This window comes from Pristis pectinata, chromosome 11 (assembly GCF_009764475.1).
Source record: "Pristis pectinata isolate sPriPec2 chromosome 11, sPriPec2.1.pri, whole genome shotgun sequence".
Lineage (NCBI taxonomy): Eukaryota > Metazoa > Chordata > Chondrichthyes > Rhinopristiformes > Pristidae > Pristis > Pristis pectinata.
Window position 1 is genome coordinate 39,709,881 of NC_067415.1, and position 19,195 is coordinate 39,729,075.

Sequence of the window (19,195 nt, forward strand, 5' to 3'; positions counted from 1 at the left end):
CTTTTCAGTGATTCATTGTGTAAGACACTTTAAAGTATTCTTAGAGTTATAAGGACTGTTTGCCAATTAACGCTACACTCTTTGAAATGATTGACTATTGACCTTTACTAGGGACTGTGATCATGCCTTAATCTTACAAGGAAGACTTGATACATTCAATGTGAGCAGTAATTTTCGAAATAACCAGGAGATTTATATTACCATGTTGTGATCTTGCTGGGGGTATCCATGACCTCTGGCTCTTGCTTTTTGTTCTTCTGGTTCATCTGTGTAATCTTGCTCTTGACCCCTTTACATACTCACTCTAGACTAAATTCTAAGAAGTTCTGCTAAATCAAATATTACACGCAACTTTCAATTAACCAGTTACATGAGGTAAGTCTTTGCTAGCTCAGGCCATGAACATCATTTGTCTCTTAACTCGTGGACTACTACTGGATGTTAATACCACCACACATTGAAATATGTACCAATTGACACATGGATTGGCCCAGTGGTGCAACAGTTAGTGCTTTTGCCTCATAGCTCCAGGGACCCAGGTTCAACCAAGACCTCGAGCTCTCTGTATGGAGTTTGCACATTCTCCCTGGGATCACGGGTGGTTCTGCAGTTTATTCCCATGTTCCAAAGTTGCACTGTTATGTTAATTGGCTATTGTACATTTACCTTTAGTGTAAGTAAATGGCAGAAAAATCAGAGGGGCATTGATGGGGATATGAGAGAAAATAAATTGCAAGGCAACAGGGACATGAGAGGGGAAGTGGGATTTATGCTTGTGGGGGCTGGTATAACTCAATGGACCGAGTGGAATTCTGTGTCAAAATAACTAAATATACTAAAGAAATACATCATGCTTGAGATTCAATAATTCACATGAGAAGGACTTGCTCTGCACAGACATCAGCTTCCACCACCCCCATCCACCAAACACCTCTTGTTTACACACTGCTGCTGAGCTGGATTTGCTTTGGTTCCTTTGCATTGGTTTTCCTTTTACTTAAGATAATAATTGATTTTAAACTGCACTACTACTTCCTCTTCACATCCGTCCTCTCTTCTCGCACTACATTTCAGCATTTCTAAAATTGCGTAAGGACAAAACTAAGCAAAGTGTGAAAGTATTATATCAAAAATATATGCATAATTAATATGAAGCTTTTTTTTACTTATCAATAGAAAATTGGAAAAATAGAATAATGAAGGATTCTCAGGACTGTGCAAATTAAAATATTTTGTTTTTAATTTGTGTTTAAGTATAAATTAGTGGAACTGAAGGTTTATAAAATCTCCTGAATTGCTCCTAGGGTGGTTACATGGCAGCAAAGATAGACAAGCTGGAAAGGCAATTCAAATCAGATTCTTCACTTCAACAAGAAAGTGAAGGGACAGCATCCTGCATTTTCAAAGGTGTTGCAATTTATGTCAATGGTTACACAGGTATGTGTGATTTTTAAAAACTAGACTTAAGTAATTGTTACCTGCACAAAATTGGAACCAACCTGAATATAGCATGTTATGTCAGTAGGTTGATTCGTAATCCGTTCAAGTAAAAGGAGTTTGAATACATTTCAACTAAATATTTGTAAGAAAAAATGTAAGTAGAAGAAATTACATTATTCGAAATGCTACAGATGTGAAGACACGGAATACATTTGGGCTCTGATTTTCTCCATCTTTAAATGAAATGTTTTGTTTTAGAACCAACAGCTGATGAGCTGAGAAGGCTTATGATGCTGCATGGAGGCCAGTATCATATGTACTACTCAAGGTCTAAAACTACACACATTATTGCCACTAACTTACCGAATGCAAAAATAAAAGAACTAAAGGAGGAAAAAGTTGTTCGGCCTAATTGGATCACAGACAGGTCAGTAAAAGTACAAGTTATTACTGTTATGTTTTGGGTGAGAAGGAAGTGGCACTGAATGCACTAAACCCCTAATGTTTATGATTCCTTCCATGATGTTTATGAATCGGCTGCAATATAACTCCAACCTAAGTATATGTAAACTCCCAACTGGATAATGAAATTGATTTAGACCAAAAGTTAAGATTTAATGCAAAAATTTTTAATGCAAAGAAATAAAAATTCAGCATGTACTTCTCAACCTGTAATCAAATCCTCTTCCAAATTTCATTTATTTTATGAGTATCATAAATTAGTTATTATTATTGCTGTACATTAGTTTTTGTTGTGCTTTGTCCTTAATTTCTGTTATCTATGTGTCTTGGAATTTATGGTAGGATATTTTGGTGACATTTATATTTTAGTGGCATAACCGCCAAATTGCTTATTAAGATATTTTGTTTATTATTTTGAAAAATCAGCATTAATTTGTGTCTGCAATCTAATATCCCAGTTAAAAAGAAATTGACATTTCAGTGAATTATAAAACATTTTTATTATTTTTGTTCATACTAAGTGGCCTGTTGTATTAAAGTTGCACTCGAAGCAAAATAATTTATGCTCATTTCAAGGCTTTTAGGTATCAGTGATACTTCAGAACTGTTGCTCTTGTTTTGGTGCTATAATAGTGAATATATTGGTTAATTTTCCAGTGCAATGGTTCTCTCAGCAATTTCTGTTAATCATTACATGATTTGCTTTATATGGGTCCTCCCCAGGTTACAAATGTCCGACTTATGTACAGCCCATACATACGAATGGGTGTTTGGGAGACCAGCTGGATGGATTTGCCAGTTGCTGCGGGGCTGCAGGTATCTTCTGCTGCCTCATAACTCAGTTTGCTGCCGCATTTCTGACTTGCGAGCTGTTTGAGTTACAAACAGTTCACAGGAATAGAACCCTGCCATAACCTGGGAAGGACCTGTAATGAGTTGTATCTGTTATGTTTTTGTGTGTTTCTCTCCTTTCACAAAATACATGTTTGTCTAGTCAGCTATTTGATTCTATACAAGTGCTGACAAATTGAATTTAAGGGATAAAGAAAGCAACAGAATTATCAAGTAAAGTTGTTACTGAGTGCAAGAACTGTTTTAATTGGAAGTTGGGATCTCTAGTCCTTAGTTTGTACAATGTTGCGGAAATAATAAGGCAGTGTGTTGTTGAAAAGAAGCGCATGGAAATTTAAGCATTAATTTCAATCCTGTGTTTGTTAAACTGAGAGATATCAATGATGGGGAACAAACAGAATGGGGACTAGCTCCAAGAGTGAGCATGATAGAGGCCAGAGACCCTGGAAATTGGAATGAGTTGAGTAATCCAGCCCGTTGTGGCTGAGGCCTGTTATGGCAGGCACCACAATCTCCACAGTGTCCCAGTTGGTAGGGCTTTTCAAATACAATTGACAATGTTAAAAGGGTCAACCACTTAATGTGTGGTTAAAGTAATGTGTGAGCCAGACTGGGTACAAATGCCCTTGAAGGGCATTTGGTTGGTGCATGATAACCAAGTAGTTTTCATCATCAACCTTTTTCCATTCTGAGCCATTGTCAGTCAGATTTATTCAGCTTATTTTGTAACTTTGCATGGTGGGATTTGAAAATGATCCTTGCATTGCTAATTTGATGCTGTAACCTTCATTATTCCATGGGCTTGATCTTTCTGGCTCAGTCTCTTCTCAAAAGATCACCAGGCACAGTCCCCCAAGCCCGCATTTAGTCTTTGTCCAGAGACAGAGGGCCAATCCCCTTGGCCCTCTCCATCCTGGAGTCCAGTGTCAGGGCCCAGGCATTCAGAGACATTTTAAAAATTGTTAAAATTGAAGTAAGCTTAAAACATCAAAAATTATTTAAACACAGTTAACTTAAACACCTAGAAACATAAAATTAAAAACAATGTTAAATAATATTTTTTAAAGACTTGCCTTTTCCTTTGCCCAGTAACCTGCTTTGAAATCAATAGACTCTTGGAGCTACTCCCCATTCTGTTTGTTCCCCATCATTGATATCTCTCTGTTTAATAAACACAGGATTGAAATTAATGCTTAAAGTTCCGTGCGCCTCTTTTCAACAATGCACTGCCTTATTATTTCAGCAACATTGTTCAAACTAAGGACTAGAGATCCCAACTTCCAATGCAATAGGTGATTCTTCTTCATATTCCTGGAAATCCCAGGAAGACTAGGGTCTGCCACTCTCCTAAATCTGTAAGTAAATCCTGGACTTCCACATTTGACACCGTGTCGTGGAACTTCTGGATTAATCAACCAAACTTCGGTCCGATTCAGAACCAGCAGCAATATTTTTGATGATTTTGGTCATCGTAATTCCAGATACTTTATAATGTGCTAGTTTGGTTTATGGATGACCATCAAATTTAAAAATTATGAAAGTGACTTTCTTTCGGAATTGCAATCATTACCACTACCCTAATGCAGTATTACCTCTGGAAAAATCCCTTTGGTATTGGTTTATTATTGTCACTTGTACCGAGGTACAGTGGAAAAACTTGTCTTGCGTACTGATCGTACAGGTCAATTCATTACACAGTGCAGTTACATTGAGTTAGTACAGAGTGCATTGAGGTTGTACAGGTAAAAAACAATAACAGTGCACAGTAAAGTGTCACAGCTACAGAGAAAGTGCAGTGCAATAAGGTGCAAGGTCACAACAAGGTACATCGTGAGGTCATAGTCCATCTCATCGTATAAGGGAACCATTCAGTAACCTTATCACAATGGGATAGAAGCTGTCCTTAAGCCTGGTAGTACGTGCCCTCAGGCTCCTGTATCTTCTACCCGATGGAAGAGGAGAGAAGAGAGAATGTCCTGGGTGGGTGGGGTCTTCGATTATGCCGGCTGCTTCGCCAAGGCAGCGAGAGGTAAAGACAGAGTCCAAGGAGGGGAGGCTGGTTTCTGTGACGCGCTGGGCTGTGTCCACAACTCCCTGCAGTTTCTTGCGGTCCTGGGCAGAGCAGTTGCTGTACCAAGACGTGATGCATCCAGACAGGATGCTTTCTATGGTGCATTGATAAAAGTTGGTGAGTGTCAAAGGGGACATACCAAATTTCTTTAGTCTCCTGAGGAAGTAGAGGTGCTGGTGAGCTTTCTTGGCCGTGGCATCTACGTGCTTTGACCAGGACAGGCTGTTGGTGAAGTTCACTCCCAGGAACTTGAAGCTCTCAACCCTCTCGACCTCAGCGCCGTTGATGTAGACAGATGCATGTACACCACCCCCTTTCTGTTACTTGGGATAAATTTGTTCTTAGTTTGATTTTAAACTTCACTTCCAATACATTGACCCAACTTATCAAACAGCATTGAGGTTCTTAAAAGTTCAATTTAATCATGAACTTCCAGATGGGGCACAATAGCTTTTGTAAAATATTTTTTAATGAGCCATATCTGATGTATGTTCATTCAGTCATTCACCTGCATAGTGCTGAGTGTTCATTACGTCCTATGGTGCCGTTGTCAATAGACCAGTTTTCCATTCGGTGATCCCTGCCCTTCTATATTAGATTTACGATTAATTTAAATAAACTATTATAAAAATCAACAACAAACTATTCATATAGAATTAATATAGCCGATGGAGTTCAGGTTTGCACCTTATTATTTCCTGCATAAGGATCTGCAGTAATAGCTAATTGTCCCCATATTTCAGGTGCTGTGCGTTTGATTAAGCTTGTAGAGCAAAGACAAGTGGTATTTCTGAAGCCAGTTACCCAATTAATCTTGCATTTAGCCAGTACCATGAATGAAATTTGCATCTTAATTACCACTTATGTAATGTGTTTGAAGATACTTAAATTTTCAAAATTTTTTTTTGTATATGGTATCCTGTGATCTCACTTTCTAATTCTCTTTTCATTGATACTGATTCATTCCATCTTAAAATAAAAAATCTGAGCTGTCATTCTCCATCCTTGTTCTATGCAGCCCCAGTGACGTAGCTAAATTCTGGTTAAAAAAGATCATTTCCTATCACACCAGAAACATGTTTGTATTTCCTGTATCTACTGGTCTCACAGAAATGAAAAATGAACTTAAATCCTCCTAAAACTGATGTAAATCTCTCTAGAATTCTTCTCATCATTCATATTTATAAAGTCTTGCAATTATTCTCATATTAAGTGTGAACTATATTCGGCATTGTTTTGTACAAACATTATAAAACTGTTACCTACTATTTTAATGAAATAAAATCAAAAGTTAATTTAACCACTTGCTAAGGTTCAGAGTAGTACGTTCCATTTTTGAGTATGAAATTAAATTCTTATGATAACATTTTAAATTATTGGTTGGTTTACTTTGCAGCATAAAAGCTGGGTGCCTCCTTTCTTACATTCCTTATCAACTCTATACCAAGCAGTCAAGTGTCCAGAAAGGATTGAACTTCACTGTGAACAAACCTGAAGAAGCTACACCAGGCCCTAGCAATATTTACAAACTTAATAGAAATGTGTGAGTAATTTTGACATTTTAGAAGCTTGATTCAAAATCTTACTCCTTAACCTGTAGTTTTCATTTTGGCTAGTTTGACACTAAAGCTGAAGTTGTTTTGGTCTTATGATTGTTGAGTTAAATGCAAGCTGAAAATTGATGATATTGATTAATGGTTTTTCAGAAAAGTCCCAGCGCTTCTAGGAAGGGGTTCCTGTTGCAATATTACATTAGTAGAGAAAAAGCCTAAGTTGCAATTTGCTACACTTAATCAGTTATTTCATCCAGTCTTCAATTTGATGTTCTGATTTCATTGAAATGATTGGATCAGTTATATAAAAATAATCTCAAGTATGTGAACTGCAAATTTATTTGGCTAGAAACAGAAGTATGGAACCAGAGGTAGTTCTAACAGCTTTTATTAGTTACTAATTATGACAACTGTAATCTATCCCTCATCCTCTCAAACAGTCTGCAGCAGTTGACTATACCATCCTCCTCCAAAACCTCTCCACTGTTGACCAGCTGGAAGATACTGCACTTGCCTGGTCCATGCTCAACCTGAACAGTTATAACGAGAATCAACAGCAGTGGTTTTCTTCCCACATTATCACCTCTGGTGTACCGCTATCTATCCTTAGCTGCCTCCTATTTCTCATCTACATGAATCATCATCTGTCTTTAATATTTTCTGATCTTATTGCTCTTTTTAAGTAGCCTTGGTCAACCCCATAGACAAAAATATGGGACACTCAGTTTATGAAGAAAATGCATTGTTTTTGCAGAATGAAGAGTAGAAATGATTTGTGGTCCTTTTTTTTTCTAGAAAAAGTATAACCAACAACCAAGAGAATGTGAAACACAAGGGAAAGGGGAACCAGACCAACAGTGGAATGAATGGATGGGACAAAAACAGTGAAGATTTTGAACTAATGGAATTGGAGCCTGCTTATCCCAATCTAAATCACAATGGAGTTCATAGTTCTAGAGACCATTTTTCTGTTTATAACACCAGCGAGCCCAGTTCTAATAGTGCCTTAAAAACACAGGATTATCTAAAACTTTGCAGTGAAACTTTGTGGGAAAAGGAACCTGGAACCCCTGAAGCATTGGAAGAAGAAAACGATGACTGTGAAACAGATTTCAAAAACTGTGAAGAGCAATTGACAGAAGGTAGTACTTTGCTGTCTGACTGCCCAAGGACTCCTTCAAATTCTTCATTAAGTGAATGCTTTAAAATAAATGGGGCTAACCAATCTGCAATTCAGGGGATTCCAAGAATGAAAAGCACTTCAGAGCCTTCGTCTAATAAAGGATCTTCCCACTGGTCATCTAAACCTGCAGACGCAAGTTTTATATCAGAGTTTTATGCTCATTCAAGACTGCATCACATAGCAATGTGGAAGTGTGAGTTTACAGAATATGTGAACAGACTTCAAAGACAAAATAATGGTGTTTACCCAGGCAGAGAGAAACTAAAAAGAATTAACATGGAAAAGTTTCAGAGAAATCCTAGAGACGCCAACCATTTGGGTAAGGTTCTACTGACTTGTTTCGTTTGTTATTTGTTTTACATTTTTGGGCCTTGCATCTTGTTCTTCATTTGATTGAATTACCCTTTCTGAGAGATTTGTTTGCTTTCTTCTCAAAAATCAGAAATAAAGTTTCTCATTCACTTCAACAATCTAAAGGTTCCAGCCTCCTCTCTTACTGGAAGATCTGGCACAATAGTAGGCCTAGAAAATTCTGTACTCCATGGCGGGTACAGAGTACAATCTTTCCACCAGATTGGTGAGGCTCAAGATGCGCTGATACTGAGCCAAATTTCTGTGAAACTGATGAACATGGAGGATCAAGAGACAGATTGTATGATTAAGCTTCACTTTAGGGGAAAGTGAGAAAACAAAGGTGACTGTAGTGGGAAAGATTGGTAGGTAGATTGAACCTTTCTGATATTAATCAGTAATTGGCCAGGGTCTGTTATTAGTGGCCAAAGGGAGGTGAGACACCTTTGGTTCATGTTTGTTTACTGCAAGGTCAGAAAGAGCACTCCTATCTCCATTTGGAAACTTGCCCTGTTGTTTGTGTTCTTTGAGTTCAGTCTTTTTAAAAAAATAACCACTAGTTAGCCTGTATGTAGGCTTGGTTTTCCCAAGTTCAGCTTAACTCTTCATCAGCTCTCTCTGGGTAAAACTGTGTTGCACTGTGGGCCTCAAACAGATGATAGAACCTTTCTTTTCATATAAAGGGACTAAAGTCATGTCGATAACTGGCTTTCATAAATAGGATGAATAGGGACTCATAATGACTGGGTGGTTACTGTCTACCATGTTGAATGCTTAGGTGGCCGTTTAGCACCTGAACATCTGCTCTGTTTACTGTTTTTCTCCACAGGCACTCTGGATCTGCCCAGACATAAGAACTGCATAATGCATATAGATATGGACTGTTTCTTTGTATCAGTGGCCATTCGTGATCATCCAGAACTGAAGGGTTTGTAAATATTAAAATCTATTTTTATCAATTGTTCAGCCAACAAGATACAATGATTATGTTGTTGTGACTTCAAACTGAGCATGGAGATGTAATCTGATTAAGGCCTTGTGTGGAATTTTGAAAACATGTTAACTTGCCATATGAATGGGCTGAAGAACATAATTGAATGATTTAAGAGATTTAAGGGACATTTAAGAGACTCTTAGATAGACACATGAATGATAGGAAAATAGGGGGTTTTGTGGGAGGGAAGGGTTAGATAGATCTTAGAGCAGGATAAAATGTCAGCACAACATTGTGGGCCGAAGGGCCTGTACTGTGCTGTAGTGTTCTATGTTCTATGATTCTTGGGCTAGGAGTTGAGAGTTCATTCGTGAGTCAGAACTAAATGTAGTGTTAAAAACAATTTCTGAAAAGGAGAAATTCCATTTGCAATAATTAATAGAACAAAATTACCAGTGATCACCCTCATAGGTAGAGGTTAAGTACCTAAATGATCAAATCATATACTGTATATATTAAAAAAAACGAATAGATGTTTTGCAAGGTTTTGAAGGGGCTTTTCAAGTGAGCTAAGGAGACCGTGGAGTTTGGGGATGAAATTAAAAATAGAGGTAAGAGCATTGAAGTTTCTCGTCAATAGTCAAGTAGAGGGAGGAGTATGATGCAGTGGTAGTGAGTCAGGATCAAGAAGCTCTCAAGGCTGGAGCAATTTAGCGATTGAATTAATTGGACCATGGAGCAATTCATGCAACAGGTCTTAAATCTAATATGTTGATGGCAAGTGTAGATTATCAAGGATGGATAATATTTGAGCAGAATCAGTATTTTATTGTTCCTAGAAGCTGGGGGTGGAGAATGGGATCTTGAGTTGACAAAGATGCTTTGACAGCAGTGGAACTGGATTGGGAAATGGAATCTATTGCAATGATGGATGTGTGGTGAAAAGCATTTTGAAAATTATTTGAGTCGAGGAAGGCTATGGTTCATTCAGAAGAAACTCAGATCTGGGATGGTAACACAGGAGGTTGGCTGCAGAATCAAATTAGTTGGGCGGGACAAAGGGAAGAGCATTTCCTGGCAGAAAGAAACAGGAGTTCATAAACTACTGTTAATGTAGTAGAATATTATAGCATACTTTGCAGGAATATTATCAAATTAAATTTGATACTGAACCACATTGGGAAGTATAAGGGCAGTTGACTAAAAACTTGATCAGGTATCAGGTTTAAGGAGTGTCATGGAGGAGGTGGAGAGTCAGAGAGATTTATTGAGGGAACTTGAGAATTTAGGTTGCTGGCAGCTAAAGACTACCAGTGGCAGAGTGATTAAAATCAGTATTAGTAAAGACAATATTGACTGCTGTTTGAGATTGGAGAAATCCAGTGTTTGTGTGGAAGGTTGTAGATTGAAGGACACATTAATTTCCATTTGCTTAATGCCTCACGGCAAACAAAAATCGTAAGTCTGTGGGGCAACAAGGACTTTGGAGCGGAAGAAAGCGAATGGAGGAGTTTCAGGAGCCTGAAGACCCAAACTCAACGATTCAGGAACAGCTTCTTCCCCTCCACCATCAGATTTCTGAACAGTCCATGAACACTACCTCATTATTCCCTTTTTTTTTGCACTATTTATTTATTTTTGTAATTTATAGATTTTTGTCTTTGCACTGTAATGCTGCTGCAAAACAACAAATTCCATGTCATATGTCAGTGATAATAAATCTGATTCTAGTGTCTAGGCATCCTTTGATAGATGCTATATAAGTGCAAAAATGCCTTACAGCATGTTAAGTACTTTTGAAGTGTTGGCACAGCTGTAATGTAGAAAAAGAATGGAAAATTGCCAGTAGTTCCATACTTGTGGGTAACAGCTACAGTAGCATCTGAGAAAGCATCTGCCAAGTAAGGACTGAAGCAGAAGTGAGTTGCTGATCAATTTAGTGCTGCAAAGTAGAGAAAATATAGGTAGAAAGGATAGCTTGGCAGCTAACCTGAAGCTTTTAAAAATGCATGATTATATAAATGCAAGAAAGATAACTGATTCAAGTTGGGTACAGTAAAACATCACTCAGCCTGAAGACTTTGCATGGGTTGTGATGGTCTATATGACTGGGCAACTTATTGAATCTAAATGTCAGCTTATTAAGGGAAATAGATGGATGCACAGTGAGTTAGAATTAGTATCTGGAAGAGTGAAAATTAAGAATCAGAGAGGGGGGTGCTATGGGACAACAGGGCACCTCATGGGAAGCATCCTCCATAAAGCCTACAAGTTCAATGTGCAAAGCAAGTTGGATCAATAAGTACAAATTGTCAAAATGATTTTAAAAATAAAGCTTTTGCAAGAAAGAAATTCAGAAAGAATTGAATTTTTGAATTTGTATCTCAAGTCAAACTGATTGTTCTAGGCCAGTTTTATAGTGGCCATATTAGGACAAGTCTTTAACACTCTTGAACTATTTAAGTGATGGTCATGGCTTACCACAAGTAAATTGGGAATATCTGTATGAGTAGATTAGAATTAATTCATGCCAATAATTTGCTTTCAGTGCTTTCTCTTATCCCTACCCTAAGGGGAAGAATGAGTATAGTTTTATTATGTGAATAAAAGTAAATAAGATCTCTTCCATTTCTGCCTTCTAGGAAAGCCAGTGGCTGTTACCCACAACAGAGGTCATGGTTGTGTGTCTGTTCGACCAAATGCTAACCCACAATTTGAAATGCAATATTACCAGAAGAAGTGGGTAAATGACAAGATGGGTAAGGATTTATAATTGCCATAGTATATATTTACTCTTATTAGGGCAAAAGTATATAGCTTTCAGTTTGTGTGCATGTCATATTCTGGGATTTTTCACTGCATTTGTTCTTCACTGAAGGAATTGTAGAACTGAATGACTTTTAAGAGTTAATTTCAAAATGGAACTATTCAGAAGCTCTTAAAAGCACAAGAGACAAATAGCTAATGACTTAGGCACTAAAGTAATTTCCTCAAAGGCAATAATTAATTCATTTGCTCACCTTCTTAATTGATAAGCAACTCTTACCCATTTGGAGAAGTTTTTATGTTTACTGGAAGGGCAAGATGCCACTAGCAAATCTGGTGCCTGATTTCTGTCAATGAAAATCGGCTGAGGTGTATAATAAGTAGAAGATTCACCATTATCTTTTTTAAGCTACTGTACAAATTAAATTTAAACAATGTCTCCAATGTACTATGGGGTTTCCTGGTCCAGTTGCTCCACAGTAGTGCTTTTGCATCAACATCATCACTCCTTCACCCTCCCTGTCCAAAACAAGCTACTGTATGATTAATGGGAGGTAAAGACAAACATTGCTAAGTATTGAATGTATATATGATGATCCATACATTAAAAACACTAACCCTAACCCTAATTCTTCAACACTAATGTTGAGGCAGTGTTTCACCAACTAGCGTTGTGTAGAGAAAAGGCGCTGCATGACCCCTTGGGAATTAGCACTTTAAAGAATCTAAAAGTACTGAAATTTAAGTTAGAGAATTCAGTTTGGGTGGCCCAGGCTAAATGTGCTGTATTGCAGGATGTTGTTGGTGACTTTTGAACAAAACAATTAAATGACTCCATTAGTGTGAAAGGTACATGGACTAAATTCCTTTGACAATATTAACCGGAGGTGCCTAATGTTGGTGTAAGATGTTTATTTGCATTACTACTTTTGCATCCTACACTTATTTATGGGGATTTAATGTACTATAAAAAAGAGAAATGGAAAAAAAAACTAACAGTGCTAGATTTGTAGTGCTAATTTTATTGTTTTCGTAGAAGAGAAAAAAGTGCCTGACAAAGTAGATGGCAACACCTGGGAGAATCCAAATCCTGCCTCTGTGAATGGTATTAACACGGATCTGATGACCTTATCAATGGCAGAAATTGCATCCTGCAGTTATGAAGCTAGGTAAATAAAGGATTTCTGATTTCCAAGATAATTCTAAATTGGAATATACCAAGAGGTTTATTCATTTCGTCTGGTGTTTGTTGCATCTGATTTATTTAAGTTTTGTTTATTGTCAGCATAGATACTTTATAAATGTTGTGATTAATTCAGGAGCTATATATAGAAATACCATCTGCTAACATTAAATCTGGGTCTGTGGCAGCAGCTTGATGATGATCCAGTGGGATATCCTGAGAGTGATCAAAAACATGTAATTAGCTAGTCAGTCAGTTAAGAAAAAGAGGCTGTTCTGCTTGAGGCTTAGTGGACCAGCTGTTTATTTGACTGTCTATAATGACTGACATCCACTTGGACTCTTTGACTTTGGGTTAAAATATTGAATAATGGAATGTTCCTCCTTACAAAATCTTACATTTAATTTGTGCAATGAGATGTACTATGAATTTTGAATGTAATTTATTGTTGTTCCTCGGCAGACAGACTGGTATTAAGAATGGCATGTTTTTTGGACGAGCAAAACAGTTATGCCCTGATCTTCAGGCTGTCAGCTACAACTTCAAAGCTTACAAAGAAGTGGCATCAATTATGTATGAAACCCTGGCGAGGTAATTTATTGCATATAAAATTAACACAATTAATATATCAACACATTGTTATATTTAATAAAAGTAATCTAAATATATAATTAAAGCAAGAAAAAATAAATGTGCTGAATTTACTGCTGTTTGTTAATTACTTTTAGTTGTACTTCTATAAAAGTAGATGTTTCTGATCTAGTTCATTTTAAGTACCATACAGATATTTGCCTATATGTGTAATATGGATACCCATATGCAAAATTTTAGCTTCCTACTTGTGTGTACGCAATATGCTAAATCTTAAGAGCACAATAACAAAGGGCAATGGCACTTGGCCATTGAGAGGGTTTCACACTAGGAATTGTAAAGTTGGTTCAGGTTTGACGAGTTTAGTCTTGTGAACACATGAACAATGTGTAGTAGTAGTGTGTACAATATTTCAAAAGCTTCAATAACTTGGCTCATGAGGAAATATAAACAAATTGGTAAAAAGTCAGTTAATGAACATGCAATGAAAATTAAGTGGGGATTAGAATTTCAGAACAGGAATAAACATTCAGCCCTGTGAATCTTCTCTCAATTAGATTGTGGTTTATCTTTATTTCTACTCCAAACATCCACCTTAATTACCTATCTCTTGATGCCCTTGCACAGGAAAATTCTATCACTCGGTTTTGAAGTTTTCAACTGACTCTGCCTTGCCTGTTATCAAGAAAGATACAGATATTAATTAACCTTTGTGTCGTGTCAAGTCGAGTTTATTGTCATATTCATAAGTACGGTGCAGTGGAAAAACTTGCTTGCCGCAGCATCACAGGCACGTAGGTACAGACAACGCACAGAATATAAATTATACAAGACAGTGAAGAGAGAGGGAAAAAGAACACTGTAAAAATAAGATATCTGTAAAAAAAAAAGACAGTCAGGGACAAGTCCATGGTAGTGCAAGAGGTAGTCCGTAGTGGTGTTCCACTGCTGAGGTAGGATTAGGGTTCTGCAGGTCGATTCAAGAACCTGATGGTTGAAGGAAAGTAGCTGTTCCTGAACCTGGTAATATGGGAATTCAGGCTTCTCACTGCTACTGTCAAGGCAGGAGGGTAGAAGGCATGACCCAGTTAGTGGGGATCCTTGATGATAGGTACTGTTTTCTTGAGGCAGCGACTCGTGTCATTGCTTTCAATGGTGGGGAGGGCTGTGCCCGTTATGGATCAGGCTGTGTCCCCTACTCTCTGCAGCCTCTTGCATTCATGTGCGTTGGAATTACCATACCAGGCCATGATGCAATCAGGATACTTTCAATGGTGCATCTGTGGATGTTTGTTAGACTATTTGGTGACATGCCAAATCTCCTTAAGCTTCTAAGAAAGTAGAGGCACTGGTTGTCACCTTTGTGATTGCATATATTGTATATGCTGGACCCAGGTCAAGTCACGCGAGATATTAATGCCCTGCCTCCACCTCTGACCCACTAATGAGAATGGAACGTGGTCTCCTGAACTCCCCCTTCTGAAGTCAATGCTTAGCTCCTTAGTTTTGTTGACACTGAGCGTGAAGTTGTTATTTTGGCACCACTCAACAAGATATTCTATCTCATTCCTCTATGCTGACTCATCACCATCCGTGATTTGACCAACAATGGTATTGTCGGCAAATTTGTAGATGGCATTGGAGCTGTGCTTAGCAAGTCGTGAGTGTAAAGAGAGTAGAGCAGGGGGCTAAGCATGTAGCCTTGGGGGGTACCTGTGTTGGTGATCAGTGAGGAGGAGATGTTGTTACAAATCTATGCTGATTGAGATCTGCCGGTGAGGAAGTCAAGGATCCAGTTGCAAAGGGAGGTACAGAGGCCCAGGTCTTGCAGTTTGGTGATAAGTTTGGAGTGGATGACGGTATGGAATGCTGAGCTGTGGTCAATGAACAGCAGTCTGATGTACTGTTCTGATTACTGTTGTCCAAATGATCCAGAACAGAGTGGATAGCAAGTGAAATAGCATCTGCTGTTGACCTGTTGTGGCAATAGGTAATTTGAGGGGTTTGAGGTCATTCCTGAGGTTGGAGTTGATTTGTGCCATAACCAACTTCTAGAAGCACTTCATTACAGTGGATGTATATGATACTGGACAGTAGTCATTGAGGCAGGTCATTGTGCTCTTCTTGGGCACTGGTACTATAGATGCCCTTTTAAAACAGTTGGGAACCTCAGATCACAGAAGCGAGAGGTTGAAGATGTCAGCAAAACAAAAGAGCTTGCTTATTGACTTCAGGAAGTGGAGCAGACCATACACCCCTGCATATATCAATGGTGCTGAGGTGAAGATGGTTGAGAGCTTCAAGCTCCTAGGTGTAAACATCACCAATAGCTTGTCCTGGTCCAACCACATTGACTCCATGGCCAAGAAAGCTCACCAGTGCTTCTACTTCCTCAGAAGGCTAAGGAAATTCAGCTTGTCCCCGTTGACCCTCACCAATTTTCTTGAGAGTTGTGGACACAGCTCAGACCATCACAAATAACAGCCTCCCTTCCATCAACTCTGCCTATACTTCTCGCTGCCTTGGAAATGCAGGCAACATAATCAAAGACCCCTCCCACGCTGGACATTCTCCCTTCTTCCCCCCTTCCATCGGGCAGAAGGTACAAAAGCTTGAAAACACACACCACCAGGCTCAATGACAGCTTCTATCCTGTTATAATAAAACTATTGAACTGACTTGTGCAATAAAGATGAACTCTCAACCTCAATCTACCTCATCATGACTCTTGCACTTTATTGTCTACCTGCACTGCACTTCCTCTGTAACTGTAACACTATATTCTGTATTCTGTTAGTGCTTTTCCCTTGTACTACCTCGATGTACTTTCATTGTGAAATTATCTGTATGGATGGCATGCAAAACAATGTTTTTCACTGTATCTCGGTACATGTGACAATATTAAACTAATTACCAATGTCCTTGAATACACCATCCAGTTGATCTGCACAGATCTTCGGCACTTGGCTGGGTACACCGTCTGGGCAGACACTTTTCGTAGGTTCACCCTCTTGAAGGATGCTCTGACATTGACTTCAGAGACTGAGATCACAGGGTCATCAGGAGCTGTGGGGGGGGGGGACTCGTGTAGGCGGGTCATTTTTCTTCCTTTAAAAGTGTGTATAAAAGGCATTGAGCTCCTCTGGAAGTGATGTGTCATTGCCATTAATGCCACTGGTTTTCGCCTTTTAGGAAGTGATTGTGTGCAGGTTCTGCCACAGCTGTCAAATGTCAGTCTATGACTCCAGTTTGGTCCAGAATTGTATCTTCGCACTTAAGGTGGCTTTCTGGAGGTCATACCCTGACTTCTTGTATGACTCGGGATCACCCGTCCTAAGTGCCACAGAGCTAGCCTTCAGCAGTTTACGAATCCCCTCGTTCATCCAAGGCTTCTGCTTGAGGAAGACTTGGAATGATTTTCTGGGTACGCATTCGTCCACACAGTTCTTTATGAAGTCGGTGACGACTGTGGCATATTCATTCAGATCTGCTGATGAATCCTCGAACGTGGCCCAGTCCACCGATTCAAATCAGTCCTGTATTTGCTCCTCTGCCCCCCTTCACCAGTTCTTCATGGTCTCTCCTCCAGTGCTGCACTCTTCAGCCTCTGCATGTATGCAGGAAGAAGCAGCAGCACAGCCAGGTGGCCAGATTTACCAAAGTGCAGGCAAGGGATGGAGTGTTAGGCGTTTCTGACGGTGGTATAGCAGTGATCGAGTGTGTTTGGTCCTCTAGTGTTAAAGGTGACATGTTGATGGTAGTTAGGCAGAGACTTCTTCACGCTTGCCTGATTGAAGTCCCCAGCGATGATGAAGAAGGTGTTGGGGTACGCTGTTTCGTGCTTGTTGATCATGGTGCTCAGTTCCCCAAGTGCTAGGTTGACATCTGCCTGAGGCGAGATGTAGACTGCAGTCAGGATGATGGTGGAGAACTCCCTCTGTAGGTAGAAAGGTTGGCACTTAACTACCAGATGTTTCAGGTTGGGGGAACAGGAATGGGACAAGGCCATGAACATTTGAGCATGACAGTGAGTTTATCATGAAGCAAATAATTGTTGCCTCTTTCTTTAACTGACACCGCTGTCCGACCCATACAGTGGATGGAGAAACCCTTGGGTTAGAGTGCCATATCTGGAGAGTTGGCGCTGAGCCATGCCTCTGTGAAGCAGAGTACAGAGTAGTCCCTCATATCCATCTGATACAGCAGTCTTGCTGTTAGGTCTTCTAGCCAATGTACATTTGCTGGAGAACAAGATAGAAGGGTGCTAGGGAGGGGGGGTTTCTCATGCCCTGATGCTTCAGAATTGCCTGAAGGCCTCCCCAATATCCATGCTTTCTGGCACAATGGAGGCCTCCCCAGCGCTTCCAGGGGCTGTACTTACATTCTGGAAGGTCGGGTCTGTGGGATCCATTGGGTGATCATAAGATCGCTAATGCATTTAAATGGCTTAAATGCCAGTTTGTTACTGCAGTATTTCTGGTTGCAGGTTCGAGCTTTAAAAGGTCAGGACATGAATATAAATTTGTTCCACTGCCTGCTGGCTGTAAAATATTGCCTCTGGTGCCATTTTTGTGTGAAGAGGAGTCTCCTGAAGTTATTGCTGATGGCTCATTTCTAACTGTATCATTATCTCCCTTTGTTTTGGACTGCACCAGAAGAAAGCTATTTTCCCCATCTACCTCTACCTAACCCCAATCACATTGTTTAAGTCATCTTTGTTTGAGAAGGCTTTGAAGTTGTTTATCTATGTGTGAGTGTTGAGTCCACTTTTGTTTGACAGGTATTAGAAATCAATATGACAATACAAAAGTGGTGTAATTTGGCAAATCAGTACAAACTACTTGAAATATTTAAAGGAAGCTAACAAAATGAACAAGAAAGTTACAGATGGCAAATTAGTGCGAATAAGAGTCAGGTGATACATTTTGGGCAAAAGGCACGATATGGAAGTGTGCAGTTGATGGAGTGAAGCTATTGAGTGTGAATGAACAGTGATTCCTGTGAGTTCATTTACATACCTCCCAGAAAGTGGATGCAGGTTGGTTAAGCAATGCAAGAGCCTGATTAGATTTGGAGGTTTAATAGATTAGCATAAATTAAGTATTTATAAATTTGGTTTGGCCACAATCAGTGTCTGGCATATAATTTAAAATGCCAGATTATCACTTCTGTATTTTAATGAATGCAATCAACTCATGAGAGGCTGTCATCAATTCTCCAACTGCAGGAAATAGATTTTTTCTTATTTACTCTAAGGAATGCCTTGACAATTACAAGAATTTCCATTAAGCATTATTTTATCATTTTTTATGCTTTTTTGTAGTGATTCAGAAATATGTAACTATATATGATCCAATTGAGTGACAGAGCAGACTCGAGTGCCCATATAGTTGATTCTTTTGCCTAATATCTTTATATTCTCATTTCTTTACCTTGGTAACCTCCTCCAGTACTATGACACCACACCCCATTTCTGCTTCTCTCAGCACCCACCCCTCCAAGAGCTTGACACCTTAGAAAGGATGTATTGCCTTTGAAGGAAGTGTGCTGTGTAGGTTTATATTAATGAGCCTTGGAAAATAAGGATAATTAAACATACACAACATGCTGGACTCTAAGGGGTTAAATTACTGGCTGAGATTAGTTATATTTCTTGGCATTTGGAAGATTAAGGGGTGATTTTATTGAAATGTTTATGATAAGAAGAGCTAATAGGGCAGATAGAAAATATTTTTCTGGTTGTGGAATTTAAGGTGTAGGGTGGAGGGAGGCAATAGTCAAACCTAGAGCCAGGACTCATTTACTTCTG

The 19,195-nt window shown here is 39.0% G+C and overlaps 2 protein-coding genes across 5 annotated transcripts in view; one reads left to right on the plus strand and one right to left on the minus strand.

The window, feature by feature from the left end:
* Nucleotides 1-5,340, minus strand: part of pdcl3 (phosducin-like 3) — a 250,137-nt gene extending 244,797 nt beyond the window's left edge. The window contains exon 1 of the mRNA XM_052026771.1: nt 5,334-5,340. Coding sequence (XP_051882731.1) covers nt 5,334-5,339 — 6 coding nt within the window. The 5' untranslated portion in view covers nt 5,340. The remainder of the gene's footprint in view (nt 1-5,333) is intronic.
* The window catches only part of rev1 (REV1 DNA directed polymerase), a 67,478-nt gene that overhangs the window by 10,693 nt on the left and 37,590 nt on the right, over nt 1-19,195 (plus strand). For 3 of the 4 annotated variants that reach the window (XR_007957201.1, XM_052026764.1, XM_052026765.1), the window contains exons 3-10: nt 1,305-1,437; nt 1,699-1,867; nt 6,222-6,368; nt 7,174-7,880; nt 8,742-8,840; nt 11,489-11,605; nt 12,649-12,781; nt 13,258-13,386. Coding sequence is in view for 3 of the 4 variants with exons in the window: in XM_052026764.1 (XP_051882724.1) it covers nt 1,305-1,437; nt 1,699-1,867; nt 6,222-6,368; nt 7,174-7,880; nt 8,742-8,840; nt 11,489-11,605; nt 12,649-12,781; nt 13,258-13,386 (1,634 nt within the window). In the remaining variant the exon portion in view is untranslated. Of the gene's footprint in view, nt 1-1,304; nt 1,438-1,522; nt 1,595-1,698; nt 1,868-6,221; nt 6,369-7,173; nt 7,881-8,741; nt 8,841-11,488; nt 11,606-12,648; nt 12,782-13,257; nt 13,387-19,195 lie in introns of those variants that run through there. The other variant, XM_052026766.1, reaches the window with a different exon arrangement.